Source organism: Nothobranchius furzeri, chromosome 2 (genome assembly GCF_043380555.1).
Source record: "Nothobranchius furzeri strain GRZ-AD chromosome 2, NfurGRZ-RIMD1, whole genome shotgun sequence".
NCBI lineage: Eukaryota > Metazoa > Chordata > Actinopteri > Cyprinodontiformes > Nothobranchiidae > Nothobranchius > Nothobranchius furzeri.
The window spans coordinates 29022664-29037969 of NC_091742.1; the positions used below are offsets into that span (position 1 = coordinate 29022664).

The following is a 15306-nucleotide window of genomic DNA, read 5'->3' on the forward strand; positions in this document are numbered from 1 at the left end:
GAAAAAATACACAGTGGTCATTTACACCTTTATTACAGGTGTTGGGTTGTATCAAGGGTTTTAAGTGAAAAATAAACAAGCTCTGAGTGTCAGGATTGATGTCTTGTGTAAAATTATATGGCCTACTATAAACCTTATGGTTGTTACTTCATAATAATGTTTTATCCATTTTTTAAGGGTCATCATTAATCCAAATACATTGTATTTTGTTAACAGAATGTTCTAAATTGAAACAGTCATTATACTGTAATAGGCAGTTTCATATTACGATTGGGAACTCACTCTTCATAGTCTCAATAAATAAATAAAAAAAACACTTTGGTGTTCTGTTTGGGTGGTTTTTAAATAAAAATTGAACCCAAATATACTCTGAAACATATACATAGTTCAATAAGGGCATTACAGTTCATAACATTAATTTCTGCCTGGCTTACCCTGTCCAGGTCTTTTGTGGGAGGCCTTCCAACCCAGGCTAACATCTCACAGCTAGTGGCCGTCATTAGAAACAGGTTGGTGGGGTAAACCGGGCCAATCTCAGTTACCCGGAGGTGACTGGCATGACTCTGTAACTTTCGGATATTAGCCGAGAACCCACCTCATCCCTCAAGATTGCTCTCCTGAATGTCCAGTCTCTCTGAAATAAATGGTTATCTTGAAGGAATATTTTGTGGATCCATGTGTGAATTTGTTCTGCATGATGGAGACCTGGGTCCAACCTGGTGAGTTGGCTTTTCTTTCCGAACTTTGTCCTCTTGATTCCCTGCTGTTTTAAGCTAACCCAGACTTTCTGGTCATGGTAGTCTAACATGCCATCCAAGCAGTTTCTGCTTCTTTTTATCAGTAAGAAAACTTTTTTCCCTGTGCTTTACTTCGCTTGTTGAATGGAGAAAAGGATTTGTCATTTAACTGCTTGGTCAAACATGTAAGTGGGAGTGCATAAGAACTTTTAGCGGATGTCCAGCTTCTCCTGCCTCATGCCCAGGAACAGTTGCGAGAGCAGGCAGCTGGCTGTTCCCATTTCCCAGGGCAGCCAGGCCAGCTCTGATGCGAGGCTGTAGTCTTGCTGGTCATTGGTGGATCTCTGAGGGGGACCACAGAAACACCGCAGCTCTTTTAGATGAAGCTGCTTAACTTTTGAGTCACTCAACTGCATTTTTCTCGCTAACAGTTTGCTGGTTGAATGGGGGAAAATTCAGTGCATTTACCATAACACTGCTTGGTCAAGAGGGTTGAAATATAACGTGTTGGTGTGGCTAATGGGTAAAAAAAACTAGAGCTAAAAGATCTGACCAAGGATGGCAGAGGCTATCGGGCTTGGCTGTTCCACCGCGGTCAAAGATCCATGAGTCCGCTTTTGTAGACTCAGCTCCCAGCTCTTGGCTAGAGCTGTAGCGAAGCGTCGATGACATCGACGGCTCGAATCGAAAAATGTCTTGATGTCAGATCCGGTAGTCGACGCACCACACCCACTTGTTGCATCCCCAGGAGTTTGTAAATAGAAGTGGAATCTGCCTGTTTTTCCTCTAGTTCGCCTTCTTCTCTGACTTAACCAACATCTCCGCCAAATACCAAAGAACCGGAACAACGTCCGTCCGCTACTAGATTCCTTTCCTGTTTTGCCCGCCTTCGTCTCCCGGCAACGGACAACAACTTCCAGGGTCAAATGCGCTGTTCCGTCTCTATCGCAAATGTAGAAAATCACTGGTAGAGTTTCTCCCTTCATAAAGGAGCTTCTTTCAGACATTAGGAGAGCTGTTTTTGTGGTATCAGTCTCTCCTCCGTGATGGTCTGTTTGCTGGTGTTTTTGGTAACTTAATGTTGGTAAAGCTACTGTTAGCATTTTCGCTAACAGCTTCTTGTGTTGGGATAAGCTGTTACGTTTTGGTTTAGAGTTCATCTTTTTTGTGGTGTAGATCTCCCTTTTATTACATTTAGAGTGTTGTGGGTTTTCAGTTTAGTTTAAAATATCATCTTGAGTTTGGTTTAATCACCCAGTTTAGAGTTTGGACCTTTGGAGATTCTTATTTTGATCTAGAACCCAGTAATCTTTGCCCAGTGCTCATCTGGTTAGGGTTAGGTCGATGGAAGTGTCTAATGGGCCATTCCCATCTGTACCGGGTCGGCCCGGGCCGGGTAGCCCCAGTCGGCCCCAGCCTGGCCCGGTTGATTCCACACATCCTTGTCTTGAGCCCATGTGGGCTGATTCTACCCACCAATCAGAGGCTTGCTCTAATGGAAGGTGTGAATTTGCTGTCAGCAGTGGGTGTGTTGGCCCTGGTCGGCCTGAAGCAGACCCCCTCGAGAAGAGGGCTGAGAATGAGCCTTGGTTGGCCCGGAAAAATACCAGGCCACCCAGATATGTAAACAACCTACGCTACCTGGCCCGGGCCGACCCGGTACTGATGGGAATGGCCCATAAGGTGCAAATAGAATTGGGGGGCCGTTTGCCACAGGAATGCAGAAATGGGGTAGAAACATGATCATAACTTTCAATGCTCTACATCAGTGGTGCCCAATCCTGTTACTAGAGGGCCGGTTTCCAGCAGGTTTTGTGGTTTGTCTGCTCCAACAGACTTGATTCAGTGGTTGAAACACCTGTGCTGCAGCTCATCAGGCTCTGCAGAAGCCTGTTAATTAGCTGCTGATTGAAATCAGGTGTGTTGAAACAGAGTTCAAACTAAAACATGCAGGATACCGGCCCTCCAGGACCAGAATTATGCGCCCCTGCTCTACATGGTCAAGCTCCTTCCTGAATTACTGAACTGTTAAAGCCTTATGTTCCAACCCGAGCCCTCAGGTCCACCCATCAGAACCTTCTAGAAGTTCCAAAGACCAGATACAAAAGTCAAGGTGATTGCTCCTTCCAGACTGTTGCACCCCGAATCTGGAATGATCTTCCTTTATCCTTACGCAGCATTGACAGTCTGGACACTTTTGAAAACGGCTAAAGACACTTTTATTTAAAGCTGCTTTTACCCAAACCTTTGTTTTCTTATTTTTAACTCAAATTTTTAATTTTCTGTTTGCGAAAATGTATAATTTTATGACTATTTTTTCTGATGTTAATCTGATTCTGTTTTGAGATCATGATGATTTTATGATGTTAATCTATTCATGATTTTATGACTTTGTTTTATTTTGTTCTGATCTATGTGAAGCACTTTGTGATTCTATGTCTGTGATAAGTGCTGTATAAATAAAATGTACTTACTTACTACATAGTAATGAACATGATGTGCATAAATATTATTATGAACACAGCATTGTCTTTTCTCACCTGATGGCCTGAATGCTGCTGGTGAATTTCTCCAGGGCACGCTTGATAAAGACCATGTTAATGTCCTCCTTCTGCAGCTGTTGGTACATCATGTCAATGTGAGGCATGATTTGAAGAAAAAACTGCAGTAAAAAGCAGAAATCTTCGTCCTGCAGCACCCTCAGGAACCCAGACGTCTCCCTCACTATGGTGCTGTGAAATGAGCTTTCTGCCCTGATGGTCTCAAAACACACTGTTAGGTCAGCCAGGTTCTCGTGGATGGTGCTCACGATCCTGCTGTTGAAGTTCCACCTTGTGGATGATGCTCCGGGCAGCCTTCGTGCAACGATCTGGTCGAGAATGGCCGTGCGTTTGGGTGACCGGGTAAAAAAACTGGATATCCCACTTAAGTTGGAAAAAAAAAACCTCACTGCTGGGATGTGACAAGTGGCTTGCCGCATGATTAAATTTAGCTGGTGTGCATAACAGTGGACATAATTGGCGATTTTTGTACTCTTCCGGTACCTTTTGCTGCACACCCCCTCATTCACCCCTCATTACACTGGCACCGCCGTAAGCTTGCACAATAAGTTTGCTTTTCACTTTCTCGGTGAAAACGCAGCTCTCCAAAACTGCATCGGCTATGGAGCCAGCCAAGATGGGGACAAATTCATAAAGCCGTTCCTGCACAGCATGCTTCCCATCAATGTATCTCAACACGAGCACCAGCTGAGTCTGTGTAGAGACGCCTGTGGTTTCATCTGCTTGAATTGCCACAAATTTAGTGCAATTTCAAATCTTATTGCGATCGTGCCAAGGGGGTGAGGTTTTAGGTTGGAAAGAGACTATCAGGTTGTTGATTGGACAGTAATAGACAGACAGAGCGGCAAAACAAGACAAGTCTTTTTCTCCTCTTTTTTTCGTGTGACTCAAGGAGGGCGATGCACTATTGCTGTCTATGGGCCATCCACCCCTGAATAAATGCAGATGAATGACTGCGAGAAAGAGGAGAGCAGAAGATCTGAGCTTTGTCCTACACCAGTGTTTCTTAACCCTTGGTCCTCAAGGCACACTGTCCTGCATGTTTTCCATGTTGCCCTTTTAAACACAACTGTGTTTCCTGCTGCCACACACCTGACTTCTATGAATGAGTGATTAACAGGCATCTGCAGCACTTGGTGTCATCCTGAGAAGGCGATGTAAATTAGGTGTACTGAAGCAGAGACATGGAAAACATTCAGGTCAGTGTGCCCTGAGGACCAGGGTTGGGAAACACTGTCCTACAGAACCTTTTAAATCATCCCACCATATCTGCTCTAATAGATTTATTTATCATTTACATAATTTATTCTACATATTATAGCACGTTGGGCACTTTAAAGCCTCTTAATTAAATCGAAACAGGATTTTTTTTCTGCCAGAATATTAGTGTTGTTTTTGCCAAACCTTTGGTACGCATATGTTTTGAGGTGTACATTAGATTATTTCTTTTATTGAAAAAAATCAAAATAACTTTGAATTAGTTAAATCACGATGGAATATTTTTCCAGAAATAACCATTCTGAAAGCTGATCGGAACCAACTGTAAAAGAAAGCATAGATTAGGGGATTCAACATTGAATTTGACAGTGTAAGCCAGTTTAGCGTTTCGATCACAGGGACAGGTGGTGGGCCGTAAGATAAAGGAAGGAACACAACACAAATGAAATAAGGAGTGAGGCATAAAAGAAAAACTCCCATAACTATAGCCAGGGTTTTGGTGGCCTTTCGCTCCATTTTAGATAAAGCAGCTCCGGATTTTGTGCTGAGATAGTTTGTTCCCTGGATGCTGTTTACTTGTTTCTGAGCAACAATGAAAATCTTAAAGTAAATACAAAGCATCACAAAAGCTGGTAGATAGAAGGAGAAAACGGGTCCCATTGTATTGGCTGCTATAATGTCAGATGAGCACGTTTCTTCACATGTGCCTTGGCTGAATCCTGCAGTCGTGATCCCAATTCCAATTAAAGCTGAGATTCCCCAGCTCACCAGGATCATAATCACGGTTTCATGTGTATTCATTTTAGTTCTGTATGTCAGAGGCTCACACACTGCATAATATCTGTCTATTGAAATGCAGCACAAGTTCAGAATCGAAGACGTGCACAGTGTAACGTCAAAGGCATCTCGTATTTTGCAGAATACATTTTCAAGAGGCAGACATGAGCTTACAGCAAACGCCATACTGAAGGGAAATACTAAAACCCCTACAAGCAGATCAGCAACAGCCAAGGACAGGATGAGGAAGTTCGTAGGAGTTTGGAGCTGTTTGAAGTAAATAATTGAGATTATTACAAGTAGGTTTCCACATAGAGTGACAGTAGACAATAAGCCAAGAAAGACATATAAAATCACACACACAACAGAAGGGCTGCTTGTAAACATGTATGTTCCATTTTCTGAGTCATAGCAGGGATGTATGTTTTCAACCAAATAGCTGGTGTTGACAGTGGATTCTTTGTCCATGTTGTTGAGATTTGCAGCGTCAACCTGTAGCATAAACATATAGAATTTTTTGATGGATGTTTGTCACTACAGCAATTTTCTTATTTAATCAAGAAGAGTATATTTAGTTTGTTGGAGATTTCCTTACCGAGTCATGCAACCGTCTATGGAAATGCAGTGATGTTTCCTCTGACTCTGCCACTGTGCAGGTTGGGATATTGGCAGCCTTTTAAAAAAAACCTTCATTATTTACATAATGACAACAACTTTTCATCATCCAATCAGATGTGAGTTCATATTTGCATCTGATTAGGAAAAAAACTGATATTTACTAGATATGTTTTTGAGAAGAAAACCTGTTAAAGTACTTCCTTTCAAAATAAAGTTAAATGAATAAAAAAAGCTTCCTTTTTTCATGAAATTTAAAATTACAGTGGGGCAAAAAAGTATTTAGTCAGCCACCGATTGTGCAAGTTCTCCCACTTAAAATGATGACAGAGGTCAGTAATTTACATCTTAGGTACACTTCAACTGTGAGAGACAGAATGTGAAAAAAAATCCATGAATTCACATGGCAGGATTTTTAAAGAATTTATTTGTAAATCAGGGTGGAAAATAAGTATTTGGTCAATAACAAAAATTCAACTCAATACTTTGTAACATAACCTTTGTTGGCAATAACAGAGGTCAAACGATTACTGTAGGTCTTTACCAGGTTTGCACACACAGTAGCTGGTATTGTGGCCCATTCCTCCATGCAGATCTTCTCGAGAGCAGTGATGTTTTGGGGCTGTCGCCGAGCAACACGGACTTTCAACTCCCTCCACAGATTTTCTATGGGGTTGAGGTCTGGAGACTGGCTAAGCCACTCCAGGACTTTCAAATGCTTCTTACGGAGCCACCCCTTTGTTGCCCGGGCGGTGTGTTTGGGATCATTGTCGTGTTGGAAGACCCAGCCACGTTTCATCTTCAAAGCTCTCACTGATGGAAGGAGGTCTCACGACACATGGCCCCATTCATTCTGTCCTTAACACGGATCAGTCGTCCTGTCCCCTTAGCAGAAAAACAGCCCCAAAGCATGATGTTCCCACCCCCATGCTTCACAGTAGGTATGGTGTTCTTGGGATGCAACTCAGTATTCTTCTTCCTCCAAACACGACGAGTTGAGTTTATACCAAAAAGTTCTACTTTGGTTTCATCTGACCACATGACATTCTCCCAATCCTCTGCTGTATCATCCATGTGCTCTCTAGCAAACTTCAGACGGGCCTGGACCATAGACTGTACATATACTGGACAAACGGTTTCCATTGGCTTCAATAACACGTTTGTTGTCTATAATGGGAGGTGGCCACCACCGCCATTTTGACCGTGTCACAGGTTCCGTCCAGCCCAGACAATTCCATAAAAGGGAAGAGAGGAGGCGCTGAGGGTGTGGCTGTAAGGCTGGGCTCGAGTGACGACACCCAGGCGAACTAGCTACGAGCTAACCTGAAGCTAACCCTGGCTAACCCAAAGCTAAAGCGGAGGTGGGAGCCGAGCTAACGGATGTAGCCACCTAGCTTCAACCCAACCGGAGCTAACTGGAACACCCATCGACCTGAACCTTACACGGAGTTTAGGTGGAGGTTTTCTGCGCCTGTTCGTGAGAAGTACCTGTATTAAAAAAGTTTTAAATCGGTAAGTTTATAATTTATTTCCGTCATGAAAACATTTTGCTTTGAGCAAGTTTTCAGTAGTTTTTTTTGGCGCTATCACTCCTGAGTCGCACCAGCCATTAAATGTATCATGAATAAGAGAAAATATATTTAAGTCGTATTTTGGGGGGACATTTTATTATCTTTCTTACAAAATCTGAGACCAAGCGTTTCACATAGCAACACAAGCACCGGTAACCATAACAGAATGAACAACAGCCAGCAGAGGAGAGGATGGCGGTGTTTCAAACCCTCCCGGCCGGCGAGGACAGCTCATTCCTGGGCTGGAGCCGGCCCTCAGCACCCCGCCACAGGCTCTAACAGATGCTGGCGGTGTTTGAAACCCTCCCAGCGGGACAGGGGAACTCATTCTTGTGTGGGTCGGAGTCGGCCCGCAGCAGCGCGGTGTAGCCTACATATTTTGTTATATAAGTCGCTCCGGAGTATAAGTAGCAGGACCTGCCAGAAAATGTAAAAAAGTGCGAGTTATAGTCCGGAAAATATTGCAGTTATTAGTATTCGAGCTAAATTAGCAGCGTAAATACATTTCATATATTTCCAAAATGTTATACTTGTTTGTATCTTGTACAGCCAACTAGTCTTTATTCTGGACTCAGTACAATTTACCAAAAGTAAAGAGACATTCTACAGATGAAGTAAGCACAAGATAACTTACTGGAAGACACAGAGTTATCATGAGAACCAGAACAAGAGAGCCTGATAACAGTCATGTGAAAATAACAGTTAAAAAGTATGTATGTGTAATAGAAATAAAAATATATTAGAATTAGTGTAACTCACTGTGATCCAAACAATAAATCAGCCATAGCTGATTAGTAAATATGACATGAGGTCTGGGAGTTTTTAAGTTTCATTTTTATTTTTTTGTTAGATCTGTTTAAATGTCACCATGGCAGCCTGTGTGTCTCCAACATCAGCTACGCAAAGCATCAAGTGTAAGTTCCACATACCTGTCTCACCACTTCATGTATGGTTTTGTACTTTAAACAATTATGACAAACCTGTTATTTTTTCTCCATAGCCATTTGGATCATTGGAGACAGCTGAGTGAGGCGTGGTGCCCAGAGAGCTGCAGAGACAACCTTGGCCTCCCTGACGTCTGTGTCTCCTGGTTCGGTTGGGGTGGACCATCGACATACATACATGTGCCAACACTTTGCGCCCTGTTTTATAAAATGTAGTGTTAAAAATAAATGTTTTTGCTCAATTACTGGAATTTCTTTGGTTAAGACAAAAGTGAGGAATAATCATTTACAAGTTATTTGTACAACAGGCCCATTTTAAATCCCAACAGTTTCTTAGCAGACAATAGAAATGTGTTCTTTACTAACTTTACTTGGTTTAAAACTCTTACTAAAATAGTGCCGTATTGCAAAACCCAATCATACTTGTTATGTAAACATTAGCTTTGTAGATATTTTTTACAGATATATATTTGTGTGCAACAAATCCAAACTTGAATAATTTGTCATTCTTTATTGAAAAACAACAAAATACAGTTATACAGAAGTGTGGGAAAATGATAATGTGAAAGTATTGCTATTTAAATGTAATCCTATTTATCTTTAAAAAGAAAAACTCTAAAAATGTCCTGTACAGCATCATGACAGAAGAATGGTGGTCTGTCTGTCAGAATGTGCCGAACAGATTTGCTCTTTGAAGAGGAGTGTCATGTTTGGAGGAAGGTACTTAACCCAAGACATGCAGAATACAACACTGACCAAAAACTGATGGAAAAAATGATTTATTTATAAGGAGGAACTTAAGGTGCACAGATAAGTCTGTGGTTGGAACTGCAACAACAGCTCAGCATCAGGAGGAGGGAGAACACAGGTGAGCTTAGGTTCTGGTTTCAAAATCCATTGTAGGCAGGCCGAGGTGTTCAGCAGACTTACTGTGGTGGGTGTATGTGTTGGCTGGAGGAGGGAGAGGTAGAGAGCCGGGGGAAGCGCAGGAGAGGGAGCAGAGGTGGAGAGAAGCGGGGCGTCCTGGTGGATGGGGCACTGGGTGAGATGAGAGGTGGGTTATGGAGGGTGGTGATAAGGTCCGTGTGTTGAATATCCAAATCCTGGAGTAGAGGTCAGTATCCAATGAGGTCGACAGGAATCCTGAAGAATGGTAAATCCAATATAAGAGCAAAAACACTACGAAATAACATTAATCCTAGGAACACTAGAGGTAACACGAGTGGCTGGTTACTACCAAAACTGAGGCAATCTTCTGGCGTCAAATTGTGTCCTCCATCCACCTTAAATAGGAAAGCACCCCGCTGATCGCTGATCAGGAACAGCTGGGGTGGAGTCACCAGAACCATGAAGAACGTGTCTCCAGAGACAACTCGGGTCCTGGTACCGATCAGGAATGCGGACCTTATCACCCAGAGCTGCCAGGTCACGCTCAAAGCCTTCATGTTCACGCTGCAGAGCCTGAACGCTGGCCAGGTGGTGGCCGTAGTTGTCTGTGTTCAGGGCCTGGTTCTTCTCCTCGATCCACTCTTTGGTCTCATCAGCGTCTCTGAGAAGACATCAGAACTCCGTCTGAGTGTGGGTCCAAACTCTACTGACCCGTAAGCGGCGCATAAGTGTGCGGGGTACCTGTGGAAGCGCTACACCTCATGGGTGCTGCCCAGCATGTTGCAGCGAGCGCCAGCGGTTGTTCAGCTCCTGGAGAGAAACCAAACCCAGTGAGATGAAGGTGGACGCCAGCGGGCTGGACGCCGGACGAGGAAACCTGGAGACAGATCGCTCAGACAGGAAGGGAAGAGCTTCCTCTTACCTTGATGGAATTAAAGTTAGCCGTCGTCTGAACGCCCAACCGTACGGTCTGAGGTCAAAGGTCACAGGAAACACACACCAGTCAGCAGTCATACAGATGCATAAAGATAACTGTAGCCATGGCAACCAGCTGACATGTCCCCACTTTCACCAGCACCTGGTGCCTGCCGGGTCACCTGAATTCCTGTGTGATTTCAGCACGGTCGGCCGTGACTGCGGCCATCAGAGGTGACCTCTGATCAGCTGAATGAACTCACCTTCTAGGGTGACGCCGTGTTACCCCGGGTTTCCACGGGAGCCGTCAGCAGCACGTTACTGCAGCAGCACGTCTTGCTGGCGTAAGCTGCTGCTTGGCCCTTCCCACGAGACGCGAAGCAGCAGGGGAGCAGCTGTCACCGACCGAGCACGAAGTCACTCGAGTGACTTCGTCAGTAAACACAACAACAAGCAGGAGAAAACTACAACATGGTTTGTGTTTTATGTTCTGTCTGTTTTATAATCGCCAATACGGACCTGAAAAACAAAGGAGACCGCTAGCTAGGTGATAACTTCTCACGGGGCCGCACAGTTAGTAACTGTTTTTAAAAGTAAAGCAACCGGAAGGCAGTACGTTCTTTATTCTGAAAATCTCGGTAGCTTCTCTCAATTTCCGCGTCTGATTTCCTGTCTTTCCTTCCCCAAAAATGTCGAACTTGACCCGTTTCAGAGGCGTCGCGCGTAGAAAATAGAACCGGCGCGTAAAGGCCGCGACATGCTGCTCCTGAGACGTGGCCGACTCGCGCTGCTGACGGCTCCGGTGGAAAAGGTTCTGTTGACCACAGCGGTTCCTATCAGCAGCTATGACGTGCTGCTGCAGTAACGTGCTGCTGACGACTCCTGTGGAAAGCCGGGGTTAGAGTCGGCTTCATCCTGTAAACAAACAAATGAGTGGTAACAAAAACACCACGTCTGGTTCTGGTGGAGGCGGAGGACAACACGCACCTTTCCAGGAGCAGAACCCAGATGTTCTTGTTGCTACAAACAGAGACGAGCAGAGTTAACAAACCAGGAAGTGAGAGGGACCAGCTGCTGCAGACAGGTGACGCTCACCTGAGCCTGAACCATAGGAGCCTCCTCAGCCATCAGACCTTCTGACTCCAGTTCAGATGCCACCTTGTTGATGTCCCTCAGGTGGGACTCGTTGGCCTTCAGGTCCTGCAGGACAAAAGCACCTGCTGATTATCACCTGAGCTGATCTGACAGCTGCTGCTGGAAGACGGAGAGGAGGAAAAGTCCGACCTTCTGGAAGTCGTCAAACTTCTTCTGCAAGACCTCGACCTGCTCCAGGTCCGACCCGTCTCTCCATCCTCATTCAGCTAAAGACGCGAGTTCAAGTAAAACAACCTAAAGTCACACAAACACAAAGCAGGTGTGGAGATGTTCGCTCTGAGCTGGAGGTCGTTCCTCGGCTATGAAGGGCACACGAACCTTGTTGGTGCTGTTGAGCAGCGTGAGGATGTCGCCCTTCTTCATGGTGACCTCTCCAGGACTCTTCTCCTGGTAGTCGTACAGAGCCAGAACCAGCTCCTTCCCGGTCTCATCGTCAGTTGGAGCCACTTGTTGCTGTCGGGTTAACAGGTCTGGTGTTAGAACGTGGTGGATAAGAATGTTCTGACGGGCCGAGGGTTCTGAACCAGCGAAGTGACCTGGACCCAAACAAAGTGAGCCAGAACCTGCAGACACCTCAGAAACATGTCAGGACCAGACCTGCTCTACCTTCCTCCACCATGGTCTCTCCTTTCTGGGTGACAGCCTTGATGCGAGGTTCATGACCTGTGATCTCAGCCTGCAGAGCCTGGTGCTTCTTCAGCAGGTTCTGGACACCAATCAGGTCCTTCCCTGAGGACACATGTTAGAGTTCAGCATTATGCAGTAGACAGACCAGTTTAACCCAGGGGTTTCTTTCTTCTACTATCTGCTCTTTAACTATTATTTCCTGCTATTTCAGCTGTTAACTTTATTTTTTCTGTAAGTGTTTTTCTCCCCAGAAGAAGCAACAATGATGTTCTGCTGAGCTGTGGTGGCCTCATGGAGGGGGCCATCGTCTAGCACACTGCTGCTAACCACTTAATCATTCTCCCTCTCCTGATAATAACTTTTTGCTTTCTTTGATGTTGGATGTACTACTGCTAGTTTACCCGTTTAATTATAGATTCACTAGGATAAATACAATAAAGTTTATCTCTCGCCAAATAGAATATTTACTAAGAAATCACAATGTAACGTGTGTGTGTGTGTGTGTGTGTAAAAGCCATGCGTAGTGTTTATTTATAAAGCATATGTTGTTGGATTTTATCCAGAATCTAGACTTTGAAAATATATAGTTTAATTACAGTTTGATTTATTTGACATCTGTATAATGTTTATTATTTTGTTTTTTCCCCCTAAATACCTAACGTTTTAGTTAACATGAATATTAGTCATTCATCCCAATACATGAAGTTACACATTTTAAATTTTAATAGGGGAAGACTGCAGGAGGGAGCAGTAAAATACAGGGGGTCCCCTGCAAAAACTAACTTTATGAGTCTGATGAAAGTTGCTGGTATTCCCGCTGCTTCTTCGGTAAACAGCGCCAACAAAAACAAAGAAACTTGGGATCTTGTCGGCGTGGCAGTGGTTTTTAAGGGAAACGCTGTATGCCCAGGGGTGGACTGGCCTATCTGGCATTCTGGCACTGTCCCGGTGGGCCGCTTTGCCAAGTGGGCCACTTGCCCATCTTGGGCCTTCCCAAACCAAGCCCCCGTCTCACATGCAGTTATAGAGACAAGTCCACGAGCAGCACACACAGCACCCCATCCCTCCCCCTACATTTGGTGGGATAGACGAGTCGCGAGCAGCAACCTTCCCTGCCGAGGGCCGACGGTTCATATGCCAGGGCCAAATTTTGGTCCCAGTCCACCCCTGTGTATGCCCTATAGACTTCTCAACGTAAGCACAGAAGTTTCCCCCCAAGCGGCGCGCCCCGTCATATTTCAACCCATTTTTATCTTAAATGCACTGGGTTTTACCCTATTACCCATTTAAATATGCCCTATTAATTATTTTACCGTATTTTACATTTAAATTTCATGGTTAAACAGTACATGCTACATGTTAAACTGATAGTTAGCTAGCTACTTCGGTAAACTCAGCTAGTTTAAAGGCAGCAGTGACATAAAATACAAATATAGATTTTAACTTACCGAAAAAAATGAAGTGGAGACTCCTTGGACGCTCTATTAGTGCAATTAATACCACAGCAAGTCATTTTGTCCAACAATTGCACCAATATTATCCAAAACAGAATTCACAAGCACAGAGACTCAAAATCCCGACACAGTTTCCAGGAGAGACCGAGGCTGTACTGAGGCCTTTCCACGGAGCTAGCTCTGTGGTCACGTGGGTCTGAGGCAGCGGTCACGTGTGTCGGATGCTCATTAATTATACAGAATTTTAGGCTTTCAATACACTTAAACAGAAGAGTGAGAAAAAAATTCACCCCCCTCAGAGTTGTCATGAGTATAAACTAGATAATTTAGACAAAAAACCATTTTTTGAACCAGGCTGTAAACATGTTTATTTCTGCTGTGAAAATGGCATTTTTAACATGGGAGTCAATGAGGATTTGCTCGCTTCTGGTACCAGCCCCCAGCGGATGAGGGTGGAACTGCAATTGTTCTTACTTCCGGGTTGGGACCATTTTCTGAGCGGCATTGTGGGGGCTTGGCCTGGACATGCACTGGCTTCAGCAGCGGAGCACGTCTGGCACTGCAGGATTTGATTCCCTGCCGTTGTAGTGTGTTACTGATGGTGACCTTTGTTACTGTGGTCCCAGCTCTCTGCAGGTCATTCACCAGGTCCCCCCGTGTGGTTCTGGGATTCTTGCTCACCATTCTCATGATTATTTTGACCCCACGGGATGAGATCTTGCGTGGAGCCCCAGATCGAGGGAGATTATCAGTGGTCTTGTATGTCTTCCATTTTCTGATAATTGCTCCCACAGTTGATTTTTTCACACCAAGCTGCTTGCCTATTGTAGATTCACTCTTCCCAGTCTGGTGCAGGTCTACAATTCTTTTCCTGGTGTCCTTCGAAAGCTCTTTGGTCTTGGCCATAGTGGAGTTTGGAGTCTGACTGTTTGAGGCTGTGGACAGGTGTCTTTTATACAGATAATGAGTTCAAACAGGTGCCATTAATACAGGTAACGAGTGGAGGACAGAAAAGCTTCTCAAAGAAGACGTTACAGGTCTGTGAGAGCCAGAGATTTTCCTTGTTTGAAGTGACCAAATACTTATTTTCCACCCTGATTTACAAATAAATTCTTTAAAAATCCTGCCATGTGAATTCACGGATTTTTTTTCACGTTCTGTCTCTCACAGTTGAAGTGTACCTATGATGTAAATTACTGACCTCTGTCATCATTTTAAGTGGGAGAACTTGCACAATCGGTGGCTGACTAAATACTTTTTTGCCCCACTGTATGTTTTTATTTCTACAAAATTAAACTCAATTCCACTAGTACCTGCTTTGACTGACACTATGTAATCTGTACCATTGGGTTGTGCTTCCATTAGTACCTGGTATCAGCTCTAGCTCAAAATTTCAGACCCATTGCCTGAGGAGGTCCGTTCACTCAGAGTAGGTACCATGATGTATATTCAAAAGGCTGTCGATCACTGACTGGCTAGGAGGTGGCGTCACTTGTCGCATGAGTTGAGCAGCAACTCACACACAAAACCTAGACTCAAACCGCCATTTTTAAAAACTGTTACCGTGGTGCTTGCATGCTTGTAATCTGATGATAGCCAACTCCAAAATAATTCCCTGGAGCAATGGTGAGGTGCAGATCTTTCTGTGCCTGGTGGCTGAGGATAAAATTCAGAGAGAGCTGGATGGAGCTACAAGGAATTAGTTTTTTTTTAATAACTTTCTGAGTTCAATCAGGCTCACGGGTATCAGCGAACAAGCAAGCAGTACTGTGACAAACTTAAAAAAAATTAAAAGTGACTACCGCACGATAAAGTACCACAATCGAAGGAGTGGATCGAACTGC

At 44.3% G+C, this 15306-nt stretch overlaps 2 protein-coding genes across 6 annotated transcripts; both read right to left on the minus strand.

Annotated features, from left to right (window-relative positions):
* Positions 1–4759: 4759 nt before the first annotated feature.
* On the minus strand, positions 4760–5761 carry LOC129152924 (trace amine-associated receptor 1-like). The gene has a single exon (XM_054731182.2). The coding sequence runs from the start codon at positions 5759–5761 to the stop codon at positions 4760–4762; it is 1002 nt and encodes a 333-aa protein (XP_054587157.2).
* A 3598-nt stretch (positions 5762–9359) lies between these two features.
* LOC129160871 (spectrin alpha chain, non-erythrocytic 1-like) lies at positions 9360–13931 on the minus strand. 5 transcript variants are annotated; one of them, XR_011516888.1, is made up of 10 exons: positions 13457–13644; positions 11988–12110; positions 11906–11917; positions 11511–11615; positions 11322–11426; positions 11214–11246; positions 10234–10281; positions 10053–10121; positions 9661–9972; positions 9360–9566 (listed from the first exon to the last, which is right to left on the minus strand). XR_011516888.1 is itself a non-coding variant. In XM_070545553.1 (9 exons), the coding sequence occupies exons 2-4, from the start codon at positions 11998–12000 to the stop codon at positions 11580–11582; spliced, it is 267 nt and encodes an 88-aa protein (XP_070401654.1). In that variant the 5' UTR covers positions 12001–12110; positions 13457–13931; the 3' UTR covers positions 9835–9972; positions 10053–10121; positions 10234–10281; positions 11214–11246; positions 11322–11426; positions 11511–11579. The 5 variants fall into 5 exon arrangements, 3 of the variants coding, with proteins under 3 accessions (XP_070401654.1, XP_070401664.1, XP_070401659.1); XR_011516887.1 differs by having other exon boundaries at positions 11906–12110; XM_070545553.1 differs by lacking the exon at positions 9360–9566 and having other exon boundaries at positions 9835–9972; positions 11700–11917; positions 13457–13931.
* Between the last annotated feature and the right edge of the window lie 1375 nt (positions 13932–15306).

Bases quoted from the DNA above. Each gene is read 5' to 3' on its own strand.
- LOC129152924 (XM_054731182.2), bottom strand. From the start codon at position 5,761: ATGGACAAAGAATCCACTGTCAACACCAGCTATTTGGTTGAAAACATA.
- LOC129160871 (XM_070545553.1), bottom strand. The intron at 11,616-11,699 runs GTTCGTGTGCCC...GTGTGACTTTAG, and splicing joins TGCTCAACAGCACCAACAAG to GTTGTTTTACTTGAACTCGC.